Here is a 21242-nt window from a genome sequence, read left to right as displayed (position 1 = left end):
ATTGAAAACTTATTGGTACACTTTCCTGGTGAAACCTCCAAGACTTCTACAATTTGCAAGTCAAATGGATGCTGCAGTGAAGACGAGAGGGAAGGAATTCTACACTATGCGATTCACATCCCCCGTCTGCAGCTGGTAAAGTTCCAACGGAAAAATGCACCTAGTTACTCTACGGAGTAATACGACTATAAAATAAAAATGTATACCATTTTTATTCAGTTGCAATGCGAAGGCAAAACAATCTTACTTTTCAATTAGAATACGGAGTGCAGTCCAGTCCCTTGAATCGCGATTTTCGGCTCTTATTGGAGCCTTCATCGGAAAGAACGTAGGCACTGTTCTCCATATTTTAACTGATTCGCATCGAGAGGTTCTCCCACCCATTGCAACTGAAGTGATGATAGTAGGTGGGTAGCGCCATCTGGCATTGAAAGACGAAGTAGTTTTCAATCCTAATAGTAAAATATTAATTAATTTTTCAATATTTTCAATTTACTATTAGGATTGAAAACTACTTCGTCTTTCAATGCCAGATGGCGCTACCCACCTACTATCATCACTTCAGTTGCAATGGGTGGGAGAACCTCTCGATGCGAATCAGTTAAAATATGGAGAACAGTGCCTACGTTCTTTCCGATGAAGGCTCCAATAAGAGCCGAAAATCGCGATTCAAGGGACTGGACTGCACTCCGTATTCTAATTCAAAAATTAGATTGTTTTGCCTTCGCATTGCAACTGAATAAAAATGGTATACATTTTTATTTTATAGTCGTATTACTCCGTAGAGTAACTAGGTGCATTTTTCCGTTGGAACTTTACCAGCTGCAGACGGGGGATGTAAATTGCATAGTGTAGAATTCCTTCCCTCTCGTCTTCACTGCAGCATCCATTTGACTTGCAAATTGTAGAAGTCTTGGAGGTGTCACCAGGAAAGTGTACCAATAAGTTTTCAATTTAAAAATCTTTTAGTAATATTTTTAATATTTTTAATATTAATAATTTACTATTAGGATTGAAAACTACTTCGTCTTTAAATGTTTTTTAATTTATCAAAATCATAAAAAATTTCAAATTTTTATAGATTTTGATTGACCTTGCGGGATCGGAAGATATTCGTTAAATGCGTAAATATATTTCTTTTATTACTCTACCATGCAAACTGTAATAGTTATTTTCCTAACCAGTGCAGAAAGTCATTCTTTTCCGCACGCGACCGCAGTTTGCCGAACGACGCGAAGCGGGAGTTCGGCAAGCAGTCGAGTGCGGAAAAGAGACTTTCTGCAAGAGTTAGGAACAATATTTTTTCTAAGAGTATTTAAAAAATTACCAAAATTAATTTAATTAATATGAAAATACATACACAAATTAATTCTTTGACAAGTTGTCAAAACTAAACTTTCAATATAATTAGTTAGCATGAGGACGATCTTGGTTTCCCTGACGATGATTCAAAACGACTGTTATTGTCTACCGATTTGACTTTCGAATATAATGTCAAAATAATTTTATTTCATCGAATTGTCGCGTTAATTTCATTAAAACAGGAACACAATAAGATATATTTGAAATAAATTAGTAAATAACATCTAAATATTAGTTTATTGCATGTATTATAATTACTTTAAGGCCATATTAACATATCTAAATTAACACGCGTGCGGAAAAGTAAAAACCGCGTGCGGAAAAGTAACACGCGTGCGGAAAAGTAACACGCGTGCGGAAAAGTAACACGCGTGCGGAAAAGTGAAACTTTCTAAACTAAAATGCGTGCGCGAAGTAGACATTTTTGCATGCTCGTAGAAAAATAAATTTTTCTATAGCGATAAATAAAACGTACACGAAGGATAAATAAAAATTTTTGGAAAAAAGGTAAAATTTCACTTTTTCATAATCGTTAGGCCTGTTGCGGGATCGGAAGATAAAGTCCGATTTGAATAATTAATTCTTTTTTTGTTTTTCTTGTAATTACCAATCGCAACTTTTCCGCACTATAGCGATAAGGAATTGTCAACTTGACTTTTTTCACACCACCCTAATGTACAGTTCGTCCGCTATAACTTTTCAAATTAAGTCAAAACATAAAGTGAAACGAACGTCGATGTTTATATACATTTTGTATACTGTATACTATATACTACACACATCGGCGTACGCTTCACTTTATATTTTGACTTAATTTAATTGAAAATGAGTCGTGACGCGTGGGAAAAGTTATAGCGGACGAACAATATGTATTGCTTATTAATGTACATATAATTGTACCTGTGTCAATGATCATTGTAATCGAGACAAGTTAATTCCATAAAAAAAAATTGGAAGTTCTGTCCGACAAAATATATGGGTCGTTTTCGTAGTCTGACGTTCGAAACCTGTAACCTGTTCCACAATTAAAACTTCCCCTGTTCCAGTGTTGCCATACATCAAAGTGTGTCCGACTAGACAACATTAAGCTATTAACAAATTTTCAGCTTGCTATTAATAAACTTTTTTTTGGTACGCCGGATCAAGGCCTAGTACTTAGAGAGCTTCACGATACGATACAATATCGATACTTTTTAAGTATTGAGTGTTTTATTGGTCATGACAATGAAGTATCGTATCGAGTATCGATATCGACAATACTTTCTTATAAAAATATCGTATTGATATTGATTTCGATACGATATCGATAAAATACTCGATACAATATCGACATAAAAATTATCCTTGAAATATAATAATCCTTAATTATTATATTTATATAATAATCAAGTTTATTGCATTGTATACATCAGAGGTGTGTAGGCTCTTTATGCCCACTTTTGCATGCTTGGCAAATGGACATTATTCTAAAAATATTACGAATATTTCTTATAACTCAAATTCTTCTAAGAATTGAATATGGTTGAATGCTTCTTTGAAAGTCGACTAATACTTAGATACTAATTTTGTTGTTCTGAAGCTATTTCCTTGTGGCATTTTTATAATGAACTATTTTAAATGGGAAATAAACCACAATTTTACCAAAAAAATGAATTTATTAACGTTTCGACGCCCAAGTCGGGTGTCGTTGTCAAAATACAAAATAATACTAAATAATGTTGTTGCTTAGTAAAAAATTCTTCTAATAATTTATTTAATCTGACTCATTTATATCGGCAATTCAAGCATGCATTATACATTTTAAAGTAGAAGACTTTAAAATGATATTGCCAATATTGATGAGTTGCGTTCCTGGGGCGACTTTACTAAAAGATAGTTCATTCGATTACATGAAATCAACCTCACTCAAGAATATCCGCCACAAAAAATCATAGCATGTGATCTGTCTTTAAAAAGACAACCAAATGCAACGATGGCAGTAAAATTCTCGCTCTAGAGATTTCATAGTAAATCACGACGGAAAACCAGGAAAAAACCTCGTGATACTATCCCGACATCGTAAGTATTTGGGCTTACATTTAGTTTTAGTCCGTTCTTTAACGGTAAAATATTGCAAAACCTCTAAATTTTAAAGAACCGCTTGGATTGACATGAAATTTGGCATACACATAGCTAACAAGTCAAACAAAAAAAGTGATATTGTGCCGATATGTGCTTTTGCCCTGGGGGTGGTTTTCACCCCCTCTTGGGGCTGAAAAAATATTCGTCCAAAGAAAGTCAGGAAATGGATAAACTGGCTAATTTTAAGTAACTTTTGTTCTATAGAGTTTTTTCACTAAGTCAATACTTTTCGAGTTATTTGGCAATGAATATGTTCATTTTTTCAACAAAATAACCATGCTTATAGACGGTTTTTCGCAAATAACTCAAATAGTAAGTATTTTGTGGAAAAAATATTTTAAGTAAAAATATACCCTGTAAATAATTTAAAAACATGGTGTATACATCACGTCTCTACACCTAGTAGAAGCAGAGTTATAGCTAATGAAAAAAATGTTCATATTCGTCAAATTCCAAATGGAATACTTTAACGTGAAATAACCAAAAATGAAGCACATTTCGGGGAAAACTCATTAAAACTTATTTTAAGTGTTTAAAAAAAAGCTTCATTTTTGTTTTATAAAAAAATTTCTATCATCAAAATTAAACAAGTTACGCTCAAAATAAAGTTAGTTTCTTTTGGTTTTGGTAAAAAAATCGAGAAAATCACCCCCTAATTAGTATCTTAAATGAACTTAATCGTTACGACTTCACAAGTTTCTTGACTCGTGTATATATTGTTTATATGATCTGTAAGTTTCATCGGTTCAAAGTACTTATTATTGAAAGGGCTGTAGTTAAAAGGGGATGAACGAGTCACTGATCACGAATGTATGCAACTTTAGAAACACCAAATCTTAATCAATTTTTGTCTAACAGAAAAACAAAAAAATACATTATATTCAGAAAAGCAAATCTGACTTTTTTTGTTTTTCGAGATTTTTGGTATCTCTAACAATTTTTAAGTTATATTGAAAAAAAAGCATATTTTTCAAAATTTAAATTTTTAAAAATTTTAATTTGAAACCAAATTTTTTCAAAAATAAGCACTTTGAATCGATGAAACTTACAGATCATATAAACACAACATGAGTAAAATAATTTGTGGAGCGGTAACGATTAATTTCATTTAAGTTGCTAATTAGGGGTTGGTCTTCCCGATTTTTTTTTGCAAAAACAAAAGGGACCAACTTTATTTTAAGCGTAACCAACTTGCTTAAATTTAATTCTAGAAACTTTTTGTAAAAACAAAAATAAAGCTTTTTTTAAACACTTTAAAAAAGTTATAATAGGTTTTCCCCAAAAAGTGCTTAATTTTTTGGATATCTCACGTCGAAATATTCTATTTGAAATTTGGTGAATATGAATCTATTTTTCATTTTCTATAACTCTGGTTCTACGAGATCCAGAGACCTAACGCCTACACCATTTTTTTTACATTTTTATAGGCTACATTTTTGTTAAGAATATTTTTTTCGACAAAATACTTAGTTTTTGAGTTATTTGCGAAAAACCGTCTAAAAATGTGGTTATTTTGTTGAAAACTGAACATATTCACTCGCAAATAACTCGAAAAGTGTTGACTTGGCAAAAAAGCTCTATAGAGTAAAAGTTACTTAAAATTAGTCAGTTTACCCATTTCCGAACTTATTTTGGACATATATTTTTTCACCACCAAGAGGGTGTGAAAGTCACCCCCAGGGCAAAAGCACACATCAGCACAATATCACTTTTTTTCTTTGACATGTAGGCTATACACATGTTAAATTTCATGTCAATCCAAGCGGTTCTTTAAAATTTAGAGCAAAAACCGTGAAAGAATGGACTATTTACTCTCAAAACTAATACCAAATTCTGACTTTAATGTATATATGCCATTTTAAATTATAAATAATATTAATAATACATAGATATTATATAAATAATACTAAAATATAAAATATGTACTAACTCGACATGTTAATGACAGGTCTACCCCAAAATCCCGACAGCCAAAATCCCGACAGCCACAGTCCCGACGGCCAAAATCCCGACAAGCCAGAATCCCGACAGGCCAAAATCCCGACTGGCCAGAATCCCGACAGGTTTGATAAGTTTCTTTTTAACATATAATTACATTTATTTCTTGTTTTTTGTTTATGGCCATTTGTTTTTTATTTTTTGTTACTAAACAAAAGTATTTTGTATTAAAAGTATTAAACAGAAGTCGGAATTTTTACTTATGCGAGGATTGTTGCATGTCGGGATTTTGGCCTGTCGGGATTCTGGCGTGTCGGGATTCTGGCGTGTCGGTGTTTTGGTCGTCGGGATTTTGGCTGTCGGGATTTTGGCTGTCGGGATTTTGGCTGTCGGGATTTTGGGCGGCACCGGTTAATGACTTACTAATCGTGGTATTTTCTTTCTATTGACTTCCTCTTTTAGTATGGGTAACCACATCCTACTGCATTCTACCGAGGAATTTGCGACACAATTGTTTTCATTTAGCATAATTAGAGCCGCTTCTTTGATTTTTCTCTTTTTACTATCTGTTTCTTTCAGGACTATACTTGAATCTCTCCACTGAACTCTATGTTCATTATCCCATGCGTGTTGACATATTTGAGATCTATCAAATTCTCTATTTTTAATATAAGACTGATGTTCACTTATTCTAACGTCTAATGGTCTTGATGTTTCACCTAAATAAAACTGTTCGCATTCACAAGGTATTTTATAAATACAATTCTTTGTTCTTTCTTGTTCATTGTTAGGTTTATAGTCCATTCATTAACGGTAAAATATTGCAAAACCTTTAAATTTTAAAGAACCGCTTGGATTGACATGAAATTTGGCATACACACAGCTAACAAGTCAAAGAAAAAAAGTGATATTGTGCCGATATGAGCTTTTGCCCTGGGGGTGGTTTTCACCCCCTCTTGGGGGTTAAAAAATATTCGTCCAAACAAAGTCAGGAAATGGGTAAACTGGCTAATTTAAAGTAACTTTTGTTCTATAGAGTTTTTTCACTAAGTCAATACTTTTCGAGTTATTTGGCAGTGAATATGTTCATTTTTTCAACAAAATAACCACGCTTTTAGACGGTTTTTCGCAAATAACTCAAATTGTAAGTATTTTGTCGAAAAAGCATTCTTAGCAAAAATATAGCCTATAAAAAATTTAAAAAAATAGTGAATATATCACGTTTTTTTATTTAGTAGAAGCAGAGTTATAGCTAATGAAATATAGGTTCATATTCGTCAAATTCCAAGTGGAATACTTTAACGTGAAATAACCAAAAATGAAGCACATTTCGGGGAAAACTCATTTAAACTTATTTAAAGTGTTTAAAAAAAGCTTCATTTTTGTTTTATAAAAAAAATTTCTAGCATCAAAATTAAACAAGTTACGCTCAAAATAAAGTTAGTCCCTTTTGGTTTTGGTAAAAAAATCGAGAAAATCACCCCCTAATTAGTATCTTAAATGAACTTAATCGTAACGACTTCACAAGTTTCTTGACTCGTGTATATATTGTTTATATGATCTGTAAGTTTCATCGGTTCAAAGTCCTTATTATTGAAACGGCTGTAGTTAAAAGGGGTTGAACGAGTCACTGATCACGAATGTATGCAAATTTAGAAACACCAAATCTTGATCAATTTTTGTCTAACAGAAAAACAAAAAAATACATGATATTCAGAAAAGCAAATCTGACTGTTTTTGTATTTCGAGACTTTTGGTATCTCTAACAATTTTTAAGTTATTTTGAAAAAAAGCATATTTTTCAAAATTTAAATTTTTAAAAATCTTACTTTGAAACCAAATTTTTTCAAAAATAAACACTTTGAATCGATGAAACTTACAGATCATATAAACACAATATAAGTAAAATAATTTATGGAGCGGCAACGATTAATTTCATTTAAGTTGCTAATTAGGGGGGGGGGGGGTCTTCCCGATTTTTTTTTTCAAAAACAAAAGGGACCAACTTTATTTTGAGCGTAACTTGCTTAAATTTAATGCTAGAAACTTTTCGTAAAAACAGAAATAAAGCTTTTTTTAAACACTTTAAAAAAGTTAAAATGGGTTTTCCCCAAAAAGTGCTTAATTTTTTGGATATTTCACGTCGAAATATTCTATTTGAAATTTGGTGAATATGAATCTATATTTCATTGGCTATAACTCTGGTTCTACGAGATCCAGAGACCTAACGCGTACACCATTTTTTTTTTACTTTTTTATAGGCTATATTTTTGCTAAGAACGGTTTTTTCGACAAAATACTTACTTTTTGAGTTATTTGCGAAAAACCGTCTAAAAATGTGGTTATTTTGTTGAAAAATGAACATATTCACTCGCAAATAACTCGAAAAGTGTTGACTTAGCGAAAAAGCTCTATAGAACAAAAGTTACTTAAAATTAGTCAGTTTACCCATTTCCGGAGTTGTTTTGGACATATATTTTTTCACCCCCAAGAGGGGGTGAAAGTCACCCCCAGGGCAAAAGCACACGTCGGCACAATATCACTTTTTTTCTTTGACATATAAGCTATGCGTATGCCAAATTTCATGTCAATCCAAGCGGTTCTTTAAAATTTAGAGCAAAAACCGTGAAAGAATGGACTATTAGTTTTAGATAGAATAGATCTCAATGTGTTTGTTGTTTTGAATGTTGTTGAAATGTTGAATTTATTTGCTATTGTTTTAAGTTTCTCGGATAGTCTTGAGTTGGGGTTGATTTCATGTAATCGAATGAACTTAAAGTCGTCCCAGGAATGCAACTCATCAATATTGGCAATATCATTTTAAAGTCTTCTACTTTAAAATGTTTAATGCATGCCTGAATTGCCGATATAAATGAGTCAGATATTAGAAGAATTTTTTACTAAGCAACAATATTTTTGTTTATTTAGTATTATTTTGTATTTTGACAACGACACCCGACTTGGGCGTCGAAACGTTAATAAATTCATTTTTTTGGTAAAATTGTGGCTTATTTCCCATTTAAAATAGTTCATTACTAATTCTGTATTGTTTAAAAACTACTTTTGTAAAGTTAGGAAAATCCCCGGAGATTCGGAATAAATCGTAATTAGTATTTGTTGAAAATTATTTTTGCATCATCACTCACTTACATAATATTGCCACAAATGCCAAATGATACAGTGTAATCATAACATTCATTTACTCACTCTCAAGAGTTTCAAGTTTAGGCACTCAAGTGTAAAATAGTACAACGGGTTGCAGATCACTTATACTTTTATGCAAATAATTATGATCTAAATACCTATTCCACAAAAAATAATCAAACAGCTGTAGCGTTTTATTTTTTTTTTCTCGATATCGATATTTTCAATAATATTGAGGCAAGCGTATCGACAATACAAGAGTATTGTATTGATTTCAGATAATGAGTATCGTATCGACATTAATATTGCTAAGGTATGTATTGTATCGGTATCGTATTGGTTTTCGATACGATATCAATACAATATCGATATTTTTATGTAATATCGTGAAGCTCTACTAGGACTTAATTTTGTGTTACAAAATAAATAAAATTAAATATATTTTCTTGTTGTGAATGATCATGAAAAAAATCATGTATACAACTTGCATTTAATTGTCATTATGTTAGAAGTTGTTTAAAAGTATAGTTAGTGAATTTTACTTCTAATAGGACCATAATTTCGTTTTCTTTTTTCTCCTGGCAGTTGGTCAACAAAATTCAAACACGTTGTTTTATTAGAATTATGTACTAGATTAGATGCACTTTATGTAATTGACAATTTTTTGATTAGATATTGACATGTGCGGAATTATTTGAGTGTATCGATATGGAATAGGTCCTGCTTTTTGAGCATGGACAAATTTAGATGTTTCGACAAATTGTATCAATGCCCTCATACACACATATCAAAATAATCTAGGGGACACCTATATTAACAGTTTTAAATCAATGTTAATGCTGCAAATAGAAAAATAAAAATATGATTTTAGTATTTTTTGTTGTTTTTCGATAATTGTGCCAACTTGGACGGTAATGGTGACAAAAATGGCTATAAAAAATTTAACAAACCTTCAATATGGGTTTTGTCTATAGGATAAGAAGTAATATTTCTTTATTGGTACTTGATTTTCGATGTCTATGTGGTTTTTTATTTATACCCCATTCAACGAACATACGACCCTCTTGGATTATCGCGATAACGAATATTTTACTGTGCAAAATATGAAGAACGAAAGTAAATTGCAAATTATATTGTTGTTTATTGGAGTAATTATTAGAGCAAAATACTTTCGTACTTATGTTGCACACTAAAATATTCGTTGTCGCGATAATCCAAAACAGTCGTATATTCGTAGAATACACCACAGTTTTGCAATTGCCAACAATGGAGAGACATTATTTAAATTGCGAAATGCAGTGGCGTGCTATTGTGATGCTTAGACCTGGCAGAAGTGAAAGAGACGTTGCTACACGAACAGAAAAGTCATTAATTGTTTGTGGTTAAGCTTTCATGAAACTGGTGACGTTACTGAACGTCATACAGACCGTACACAGATAACCAACCAGATTGAAGACTGTTTTGTTAGGTTGCAGGCTTTGCGAGATCTCACTATAACTGCACCACAATAATTACAAATGAGGCTGCAAGAGACCCATCAGGTGTCTGTAAGTTGCCAAACCGTTAGAAATGAACTACATGAAGTATGTCTAAATGCTCGTAGACCTGTGAAAGTGCCTGTGTTATCTAGAGGAAATCGCGCTCATCGACTTAAGTGGGCACAAGAACACGATTTGGACACGAGTCTCGATTTGGATTTGCACCTGAAACGAGACACACAAGAATTTGTAGACGATCTGGCCATGCTGAACGATTGATCACGGTATAACGGTATGGGGTGGCATCCCTCTTGGTGGAAGAACCAATCTCGTTTGTCTAGAACTGTTTCTAAATTCAACAGACTACCGCGATATTATTCTCGAACCTATTGTTGTACCCGTTACATAACAAGCTGGTTCCCAAGTTCAATTAATGCACGACAATGCGCGTCCACATGCAGCCAGGGCAAACATTCCTCGAAGACAATGAAATTGAGGTTTTATCATGGCCTGCAAAATCGCCAGATTTAAACCCAATTGAGCATGTATGGTACATATTAAGCAGACGCATTTTACAACAAAATATTGCGTTCAGTACAAGACAGCAACTGTTTGAGTGCGTTTCAATGGAGTGGAGCAGAAGACCGCAGCAAGACACTGACCATCTGATCATGAGTTAGCCTAACAAATATAGGGCAGTAATCAATAACTGTGGAGATCATACACTAGACTAACTTAACCTAAAGACTACTTCATTGGGAATTGGGGGGCAACAAATTTATTTTTTATTTTTTTTACTTACAATTTTTTTTACTTTTATCTTATTTTATTAAGAGCTATTGCGATAATTATAAGAAAAAATGTTTATTTTATATTCGGTACACTTGTTTACCACTTCTGTCTTAAATATTTGAAATCCTTCTGTTATCTCGTATTTTGTTTTTGTCCCCTAGATTACTTTGAGGTGTGTATTATGACGATTAACCTCATATATATTGTTGTAGAATTGTTTTTTTTTTAAAGAAATTCAAAAAAATTAAATTTATATCAAAACCCATACGATCATAGTTTTTCATCACCCTGTATATGACCAAAATTGTATAGAATTTAATTTTGCTATTAAACAAGTGTTTCGGAAAAATGAAAACGATTAGTGATAATGATTCGACCAAATGTACGGGACATTAACAAACAATTCGGTGATTAGAAAGTGGACAGAGCGTTGACGGGAACAATGACGTTTTTAAGATCTTTCCGGGAAGGTTTTTAAATTGTATTAGTTTTTAGATGTGAAAGTAGAAAAGAACTAATTATGATATTTCTTGAAATTTGACAAATTGGAAAAGTTATGTGGAAGAATATTTGGTTTCTTAAGAAATAAATGGTTTGGGAGATGTTGTTGACTGGATGGAAAACATCGGGAGTAGGGATAATGCATGTTGGAGTCTGGACTTGAGAGAAAAATAAGCGGTACTGTGTAATGAACATCGATAGAAGGCAGTCGAGTTTTGAAAAGTGAGTAATAAGTGTAGAGTGGTGTGATCAGCCTTTGCGAGCAGAATCAAGTTGAAACCAAATTGTCGACCGGTTGAAGAGTTAATTTTCCTGGTCCGAGGGAGATTCCTTTGTTTTGTCTAGAACGAGTAGCTGATTATTATCCTTTTGTGCACAAGATATCGAGCAAGAAAAACTGAGTAATATAATTCGAGCAAGTCCTGTGTGTTTTTCTTGAAAGCAATTTTGACGTGAGGGACTTTTCGCAACATCCAGAGAGTACGTGTTGGGAGAATCAAGGACGGCGCAATCCAGAAAACGAGGGAGTGAAGAAACAAAAAGGTTAGTCAAATCATTTGTCGGAATGGAGAAAATTTGTTTATATCAAAACCATATTTGTTTATTTGTTTATTGAACAATTTTTTTGAACGCAGTTAGTCATTTCAAATTTGACCAATCAATTCAAAAGAAGAAAAGTAAAATTCATTAAATTTAGTATGAGTAAATAATAAATTAATTAAATAATTTTTTTGTCACAACAAAGAGATATCAGAGTTAGAGTTTAATTTATTAAGTTAGAAATTGTTGCAACAAAGTTAAATTTTAGTATTTTCTGATTCATATGTACACTGCTTATTTGATAAAAACAAGAGATTACATTTATATGATTTTGAGTGTTTTCAATTTCCCTGTTTCCACCCTGGAAGAAGTAAGCAACTAGAAATACTAGAAGCCACAGATCACAGGTATTGTATCAAATACAAAATTAGCCCTGAGAATAAAATTGATTGGAAAATTTAATTTGAATTTAGTTTTGTTTTTACATAGGCAGTAAATAAAATAATTGAGTAATCAATTAAATTAAGAATTTGCTAATCAATCTAAATAAATAGATAAAGTAGAGCATAACAAAATGGCGCCCAACGTGGGGGTTTAGAGAGTATTTCTGGTTAAAAGCAGGTGATTGAAAATCTATATTGAGTGGTCAAAATTGATATATTTGAATTACGACATATAAATTTCTTTAGGTACAATTTTAATAATTTATTTTATTTATTTGATATTTGCATTTGATGATTTTTTGAAATATTCGTATTACATTGGGTAAGAGAAAGTTTTCGTGTCTGCAACAGATAGGGTCTTTTAAAGTTTCCTATTTGGCGGGGATAGTAATTTTTGAAAAGAAATGCCAGAGACAAGAAACAAAAGCAAAGAAAACGAAAAACAAAGAGAATATTCAGAAAAAGAAGAACATTTGGAACAAGGAGAACACTTGGATCAAGAAGACATTTTAGACACCACAATCATGGCAACAGGAAAAAAGGAATAATTGACAGAATTAGAACCATTATTACAACTTATGCAAATACAATCACAAAAAATGGATGAAGCAAAAAGAACCATGGATAAAAATCAGGAAGAATCAAAACAAGCCATGAAAGAAACATCGGGAAAAATGGATAAAAATCAGGAGGAATCAAAACGAGTCATGAAAGAAACATCAGAAAAAACTGATGAAGCAAAAAGGACAATCGATGAAAATCAACGTGAAACGAAACGAGTCATGGAAGAAACACAACAAAAATTACAAGAAAACCAGGAGGAAACAAAACAAGTAATAGAAGAAAACAACAAGAAAATAGAGGAACGCATAGGGAAATATGAAAAGGAAATAAAAGGATGTTTGACAATGATGAAGAACGAAATGAAAGAACAAGAAATGAAAATTCAAAATAAAATAAAGGAGTTAACGAATTGCCAGGAAAAGGAACTCGAAAATTTGGAAAACAAGTTGGAAAACGCTATTCAAGCAGACATAGAAGAAGTGGAAAGAAAGATCAAAGAAAACGAAAGAAAAATTGCGGAAATCAATACTCAACAAAATGTTGGAGAAAGAAGAGAAATGGTTATACATAGCACAGATGACGTGAAAATACGGTTTGGCGTGGATGTAAGAAGATTACACCCAGTGCCTTTCATAAATAGCCTGAAAAAGAAAGTACAACACATTGGAAATTTAGAAACAGTTAAAGAAATGATCAGAAACCATCTTAAGTATGAGGCAGGTCTGTGGTTTGACAGCAAAGAAGAAGAAATTGACAGCTGGCAATAGTTTGAACAAAAATTTTTAAACTATTTCTGGGGAAAAGTCCAACAAATGGAAATCCACAAAGAATTACAAAATGGGAAATACAATGATCGGATGGGTATCTCGGAAAAAACATACGCATTACAAATATACAATAATGCAAAACATTTACAATATAATTATTCGTCAGAACAATTATTCGAATTGATTGCAAGACATTTCGAAGAAACGCTAGAAGACCATACCACATTAAATTACAAAGACATAGATAGTTTGTGCCAATTCCTACAAATAAGAGAATCACGTCAAAGAGAAAGAAAATCAAGAAGATCGCAAGAAGATTACAGACCCCGAGAAACACAGGATTACAGAGATAGAAGACAAAATAATAGGAGGGACTATACAAGACGAGATTATAATCCCAGGAGGGAAAACGAAAATAGAGACAACAGAAGAGAAAATTATGAACAAAGAAATAGGCAATGGAATGAGGACAGAAATCGAGAAAACCAGAATAGAAACACAACACACCCAAATCAAGAAAACAGAAATAATGGTAGACAAAATGAACATGGATATCGAGAAAACAGAAACAGATCAGATAGACCAAGAGCAAATAGAAGAGAGGTAAATAACACCCAGACAGAAGAATATGACGAAGAGAAACATTACGACGAAAATATAAACAACGAAGAGGAACCGGCGTCTTTTCACGAAGACGCTCACTAGAAACAAAAACCCAAACAGGAATTTTTTGTCACCCGAAGGAATTTATATAACTGGCAGGAAACAATAAAAAAGGAAATGGAATAAATTTGAAATTTGTGGATGGCTTTATTAACGAAAAACCAATTAAAATTATGATAGACACTGGCTCGGAATTAACACTAGTCAACAGAAAATTAATAGAAGAAGTTAATTTAACAAATTTAATTTACAAAATACCTAGGGTGAACTTAGTGAGCGCAAATAAACGGACATTGGCATTGATAAATGAAGGCATACGAATAAGGGTACGATTGGGTAAGAAAATGTACGCACTACAATGTGTGATAATGCCGAATATGTCGCAGGACATGATTGTAGGAGTGGACGAATTGACAGAAAAATACTTAGCTTCTTCTTCTTCTTGTGCCACTCCTATAGGAGATTGGAAATCATCAAGGCTACCCTGACTTTGTTTACAGCTGACCTAAAAAGTTCATTAGTGGTGCAGCCAAACCACTCTCTCAAATTCCGCATCCACGACATTCTTCTACGGCCTGGATTCCGTTTTCCTTCTGTAGAAGGAAAAATACTTAGCAATTGAGTCCAAAAATAACCAGAAGAAATTCACAGAGGAAAAAGAAGAAGAACCGGGAATCTTGAAAAAGACAAGGAACATGAAAAACGGAAAATTGACGATTCAGAAAAAGAACAAACACTCGAGGTGAATGTGGCAATGAAACAAGGACAAAGAAGAAAGGGAAGAAGGTGGCAGAAGAAGATAAAGGAAAATGAAATCTGGGACTCCTCAAAAGAAGAGTTGAGCCCAGAAGAAAAAAATTTGAGAGTAAAAAAAGCAAAGGAAACCTGGGATTCCTCAAAAGAAGAGGTGAGCCCAGAAGAAGAAGAAAAGATTAAATTAACAAAAGAAAGAGAAAGGAAAGAAAAAGGGATGCATTTGAATTTAAGAGACTACGAAAATTTCAGAAATGGAGAACATAAATTGGCCCAAAAACAGGCTCATGATGTTTGGAAGAAAAAGAGAATGAAGGAAATAGAAGAAGAAAATCAAAAGACCAGAGGGGTATGTAACTTTCCCGATGTGTACAAATATCATGAGTAAAGGAAGGAAGGACCCGTAGGAAATAGTTAAGGTAGGAAATAGGAAATAAATTAGTATAATGAAGTAGGTATACCGGAAAATTGTTTTGCCTAGAGAAAATCGGTTGCAGATGCAAATAATTTTATCGAATTCAAAAGGCGGGGATTTTGTTGTAGAATTAAAGAAATTCAAAAAAATTAAATTTATATCAAAACCCATAAGATCATAGTTTTTCATCACCCTGTATATGACCAAAATTGTATAGAATTTAATTTTGCTATTAAACAAGTGTTTCGGAAAAATGAAAACGATTAGTGATAATGATTCGACGAAATGGACGGGACATTAACAAACAACTCGGTGATTAGAAAGTGGACAGAGCGTTGACGGGAACAATGACGTTTTTAAGATCTTTCCGGGAAGGTTTTTAATTTGGTAAACAAATTGTATTAGTTTTTAGATGTAAAAATAGAAAGTAGAAAAGAACTAATTATGATATTTCTTGAAATTTGACAAATTGGAAAAGTTATGTGGAAGAATATTTGGTTTCTTAAGAAATACATGGTTTGAGAGAGGTTGTTGTTGATTGGATGGAAAACATCGGGAGTAGGGATAATGAATGTTGGAGTCTGGATTTGAGAGAGAAATAAGCGGTACTGTGTAATGAACATCGATAGAAGGCAGTCGAGTTTTGAAAAGTGAGTAATAAGTAGAGTGGTGTGATCAGCCTTTGCGAGCAGAATCAAGTTGAAATCAAATTGTCGACCGGTTGAAGAGTTAATTTTCCTTGTCCGAGGGAGATTCCTTTGTTTTGTCTAGAACGAGTAGCTGATTATTATCTTTTTGTGCACAAGATATCGAGCAAGGAAAACTGAGTAATAGAATTCGAGCAAGTCCTGTGTGTTTTTCTTGGAAACAGTTTTGACGTGAGGGACTTTTTCGCAACATCCAGAGAGTACGTGTTGGAAGAATCAAGGACGGCGCAATCCAGAAAACGAGGGAGTGAAGAAACAAAAAGGTTAGTCAAATCATTTGTCGGAATGGAGAAAATTTGTTTATATCAAAACCATATTTGTTTATTTGTTTATTGAACAATTTTTTTGAACGCAGTTAGTCATTTCAAATTTGAGAAATCAATTCAAAAGAAGAAAAGTAAAATTCATTAAATTTAGTATGAGTAAATAATAAATTAATTAAATAATTTTTTTGTCAAAACAAGGAGATATCAGAGTTAGAGTTTAATTTATTAAGTTAGAAATTGTTGCAACAAAGTTAAATTTTAGTATTTTCTGAATCATATGTACACGGCTTATTTGATAAAAACAAGATTACATTTATATGATTTTGAGTGTTTTCAATTTCCCTGTTTCCACCCTGGAAGAAGTAAGCAACTAGAAATACTAGAAGCCACAGATCACAGGTATTGTATCAAATACAAAATTAGCCCTGAGAATAAAATTGATTGGAAAATTTAATTCGAATTTAGTTTTGTTTTTACATAGGCAGTAAATAAAATAATTGAGTAATCAATTAAATTAAGAATTTGCTGATCAATCTAAATAAATAGATAAAGTAGAGCATAACAGTAAATATCCTACTTTGTAGGGTGCCCACCTGATGAAATTTGGAATGACTGCGCCCCATGGTTACCTGAGCGGACTTGCCAAAACAGATTCCCTTACCACCCAGGATACGATCTAGATATATGTTATGAACGTTGCGAATGCGATGCTGGAAATGGATACATTCGAGATCGTATTTCCGGAGAATGCGTGATCGAAGGATGCTGTCCAGGTAAATACACGATGAATATAATATGTACCTCTTTAAAGGTTCCTAATAAGGGGGTAACGCAATCACTGTATAATAAATCTAGAATTGCTAGTACTAAGAGAATGATTTTTAGAGGTAAAAAGCTGAAAGGTAAAACATTTAATAAAAATAATTATTCGTTGACATTTATAAAAAAGGGATTACAAAGTAGAGGAAAACATTTATAAGAAACGATTCGAGGAAAATGCAATGATAATATTTAGAGGTGCTAGAAGAATTTTTTTATAAATACACCATCGAAACTTTGTGTATGTATTTGTTTTTATGGATGGAGTCAGACAAACTTTAAGCTTAGCGGAGTATGGTAGTGGGGCGTTTGTCACTTAAGCCATCAAAAAGTAATTTTTATTTCATTCGAGTGTTGAAAAAACCTGAACAATTTGGTCGGAAAAAAATTTTGAGTCGTTTAACGTGAGTAATCTAGATTGCCTCCATTGACTCAATCCAAATAACAAATACACGAACTTTCGACGGTGTGGTCACAAAAAACTCTTCTAGGTATAGGCCGAAGCACTTCTATTCATAGAAACATAATATTGTAATAACAATTAAACCAACCACTACATTGAGATCTATTTGATCTAAAACTAAAACAAGACCAAAACAACTAATAAAATACCTCGTGACTACGAAAAGTTTAATTGAGTGAAACTTCTTCTTCTTCTTCTTTTAGTGCCTATTCGTTTCGAATATTGCCGATTATTCTGGCTATAATTATTTTATTAACTGATGATTTAAATAGATTAGTTGTTGTTGTGGAGAACCATTTCCTCAGATTCTTTAACCATGATATTCTTCTTCTTCCAATTCCTCGCTTTCCGAATACTTTACCTTGAAGGATTACCTTCGGTAATCTCTATTTAGTGCCGTTTCTCATTATGTGTCCGAGATATTCTAACTTTCTCCTTTTAATGGTATACATCACCTCTCTTTCTTTGCCCACTCTTCGTAATACGGTCTCGTTGGTTATCTTGTCCGTCCATGATATCCTTAGGATTCGCCTGTATAGCCACATCTCGAAGGCTTCAAGTTTTTTCTCCATTGCTTCTGTGAGTGTCCAGGATTCAACTCCGTAATACAATATTGAGAAGAGATAACATCGTAGGAGCCTTATTTATATCTCTAGATTAAGGTTGTGGCTTTTAAAGAGTTTGGCCATGTTATTGAATGCACTCCTAGCCTTCTAGTGAAACTTCAAGAATAGTAAATGAAAGAATAAATGAACATCAATTATTTTACATTAAAAATAATGAATGTGCAGGATGTACATCGGTTGATATAAAAAAATATTACAAACACAGGTTGAAAAAAAATTATAGTCCAAGAAGAATGAAAAAAGCTACTTTCATGTTAATATACTCAGTGACATTAGGAGTATTACACCCAGAAGCAATCATTTCTTGAACTTAATTTTTTATGATTGTGTGTTTCGCGTCCGAGTAGCTGAATACACTCCTGTAGGCGTTTAGGCATTGACAAAATGAGATGATCGATATCAGCTTGTGGAGGATGGTGCAGAGTGGACATTCTCCTTCCCATCATATCCCACACATGTTCGATAGGATTTAAATCCGGTGAAAGGGGTGCCCACAGCAAAACATTAAGGAGGACTTCTTGGAGAAAGTCCGTAGTTCGACTAGCAATATGGGACGCGCGTTGTTTTGCCTGAAAAAAGGCGTGTCGACGGCCATCTAGACAAGCCAGTAAAGTGGTTTGAAAGATGTCATCAACATAACGTGCAGCTGTTACACTGCCTCGCAAAAACACAAGTGTTGATCGGCTACTATAGGCAATAACCCACAAACCATTACTCCAACTGTCGTGTGTACATTGTACTGTACAAGCGTCTCAACAGCAAACCAGATATCTCGTCGCTCTCCACGGTGGCGTCTTACCATCCTACGACTGGCATGCATTACTAAACAAAATCGTGATTAATTGCTGAATGTTACATTATGCCATTCTGTCACCCAATGCTGCCGTTTTCTGCACAAATTCAAACGTTAATGACAGTGATCCGCAGTCAAAGGAAGTACTAGTCGTGAGCGGAATAAACCCAGTCCAAAAGCTCGATTGCGACGGTATAATGCAGGGGTCACCAATTAGTTTCCCTCAGAGTCCGTTTCAAAAACTTATGACGCTTCCGGGGTCCGGATTTAATGCTATCTGTGTCTGGTTGTTCTGATTCGTTTTCTTTTGAGGATTCTTGTTAAAAAATATCTCCTATAAACAAATCAGAAGGGTGCTGGGCGAAATTTTTGGGCAGAAATTGTTAAACAATTTTTTTAACAATTTCAGAACATCATCTTTTTGGCCCCGAAAATATGTTTTTAACATTTTTTAGGTCATCTTAAACAAAACAAGCTCTGTCATTTTCCCAAAACTTGACAGATGACTGGTTTTAAGCGATTTAAAATTTGAAAAATGCGAAAATAAGAATTTTTAAAGCTTGAAAACTCATGTTTATTATTATTTTTGCGGTTGTCAAGTGACTAAATTGAAGTTAAAACATTCAATTTCAATATTTTAATGAGTAATCGGGGGTTATTTCAATTATTTAGATCAGCGTTTCCCAACCGGTGGGTCGCGACCCACTAGTGGGTCGCGGACATATTTCAGGTGGGTCGCGGCGTGCCTCTGACAGTAGCTGAGTGACGTACAGAGTACAGAATAGCGTATCATCATGGGTGAGGGATGGGTCGCGAATATGAAAAAACATCAGATAGTGGGTCGCCAGACATAAGAGGTTGGGAACCACTGATTTAGATCATTGTTTTTAATTGTTATTTATACTATCAACTTTTCAGAAATATGCCAAGAGATCTTTTTTGTTTAAAATTACCCAAAAAAAGGCAGAAAGGTAATTTTGAAAAATTGTTTCGCCTGGCACCCTTCTGATTTGTTTAAAGGAGACATATTTGAACAGGAATCCGCAAAAAAAAACGAATCAGAAAATTTTTATTTTTAACACAGCAACACAGTAATAGTTTAAAAGTTAAGAATTTATATTGTGAATGTTGATGACCCTTTCTTTAAACCCAGTTATTGAAACTGAGAAATTTAAAATAAATAATCATAGTACAAAATGGTAATGACCATGACATGTTATCTTTTCTACATTAGTTTCAATGCAAGCTGTTTGTTGCAAACTTATTAAATCTGAAAACTATTTCAATTAAATGCATAGCTGAAAAGTACTCCCACTTAAATCTACTTATAGTACTGAGGAAATGAATATAAAAAACGCACGTGACAATTTTATATAGCAGTTTACTTAAGTTCGAAATTAATGATTATAATAAGTATGTATAACAAGAGAAACCTCTTTAATTAAATTAAATTATCAGTGAGAAAAATGACATTTTTTATAATGTACAACTGACTGAAGTTTTGAGTGAGTTTAGTGCACCTGATTCTTATTAGAGAGTTAAGATATGCATCTGTTAGCTGAGATCTGTACTGATTTTTAATAAAGTTCATTCTTGAAAAAGCTGCTTCGCACACATAAGTTGAGCCAAACGCAGTACGCAATTTAATGGCCAAACATTTTCAAAATTGCCAAACGCTATATTCTGAATTCAATGGCGGTCCGCACAAAACTAGCCAACGGTCCGGATGCGGTGAATTGGTGACCCCTGAGTATAGTGTGCGCATAGTACCTAATAGTAGGGAAGGAAAGTATGTTAAATTTGCAGTCACTCGAGCGTTATTGGGACCTAATGGGTTGTGAAGAATAGGTCCTAAAACCAAAAAAAGTTAAGTAAAGTTTTCCATTTAAATGGGAACTTTCAATTTTTTAATTTATTTTCCATTTCCAACAATCATTTTTTGCGATTATAGCACCATCAATCCATAATTCGAAAAAATGTCTCGAATAAAAGTTTCTTATTTTTACGTAAGGAATCCAAATCTGCAATAAAAAATGGGGCTCCTATTTACGTTTTTAAAGTAACCCCCACCCCACCTACGTGGGGGG

General features: G+C 33.2%; 1 protein-coding gene across 1 annotated transcript in view; it reads left to right on the top strand.

The window, feature by feature from the left end:
- LOC126890216 (mucin-6-like) overlaps nt 1–21242 on the top strand; it is a 52817-nt gene that overhangs the window by 16356 nt on the left and 15219 nt on the right. Inside the window, exon 2 of the mRNA XM_050659070.1 lies at nt 17039–17227. Within this exon, the coding sequence (XP_050515027.1) occupies nt 17039–17227 (189 nt within the window). The remainder of the gene's footprint in view (nt 1–17038; nt 17228–21242) is intronic.

This window comes from Diabrotica virgifera, chromosome 8 (genome assembly GCF_917563875.1).
Source record: "Diabrotica virgifera virgifera chromosome 8, PGI_DIABVI_V3a".
NCBI classification, from domain to species: Eukaryota; Metazoa; Arthropoda; class Insecta; order Coleoptera; family Chrysomelidae; genus Diabrotica; species Diabrotica virgifera.
This window is presented reverse-complemented; position numbering and strand designations above follow the sequence as displayed.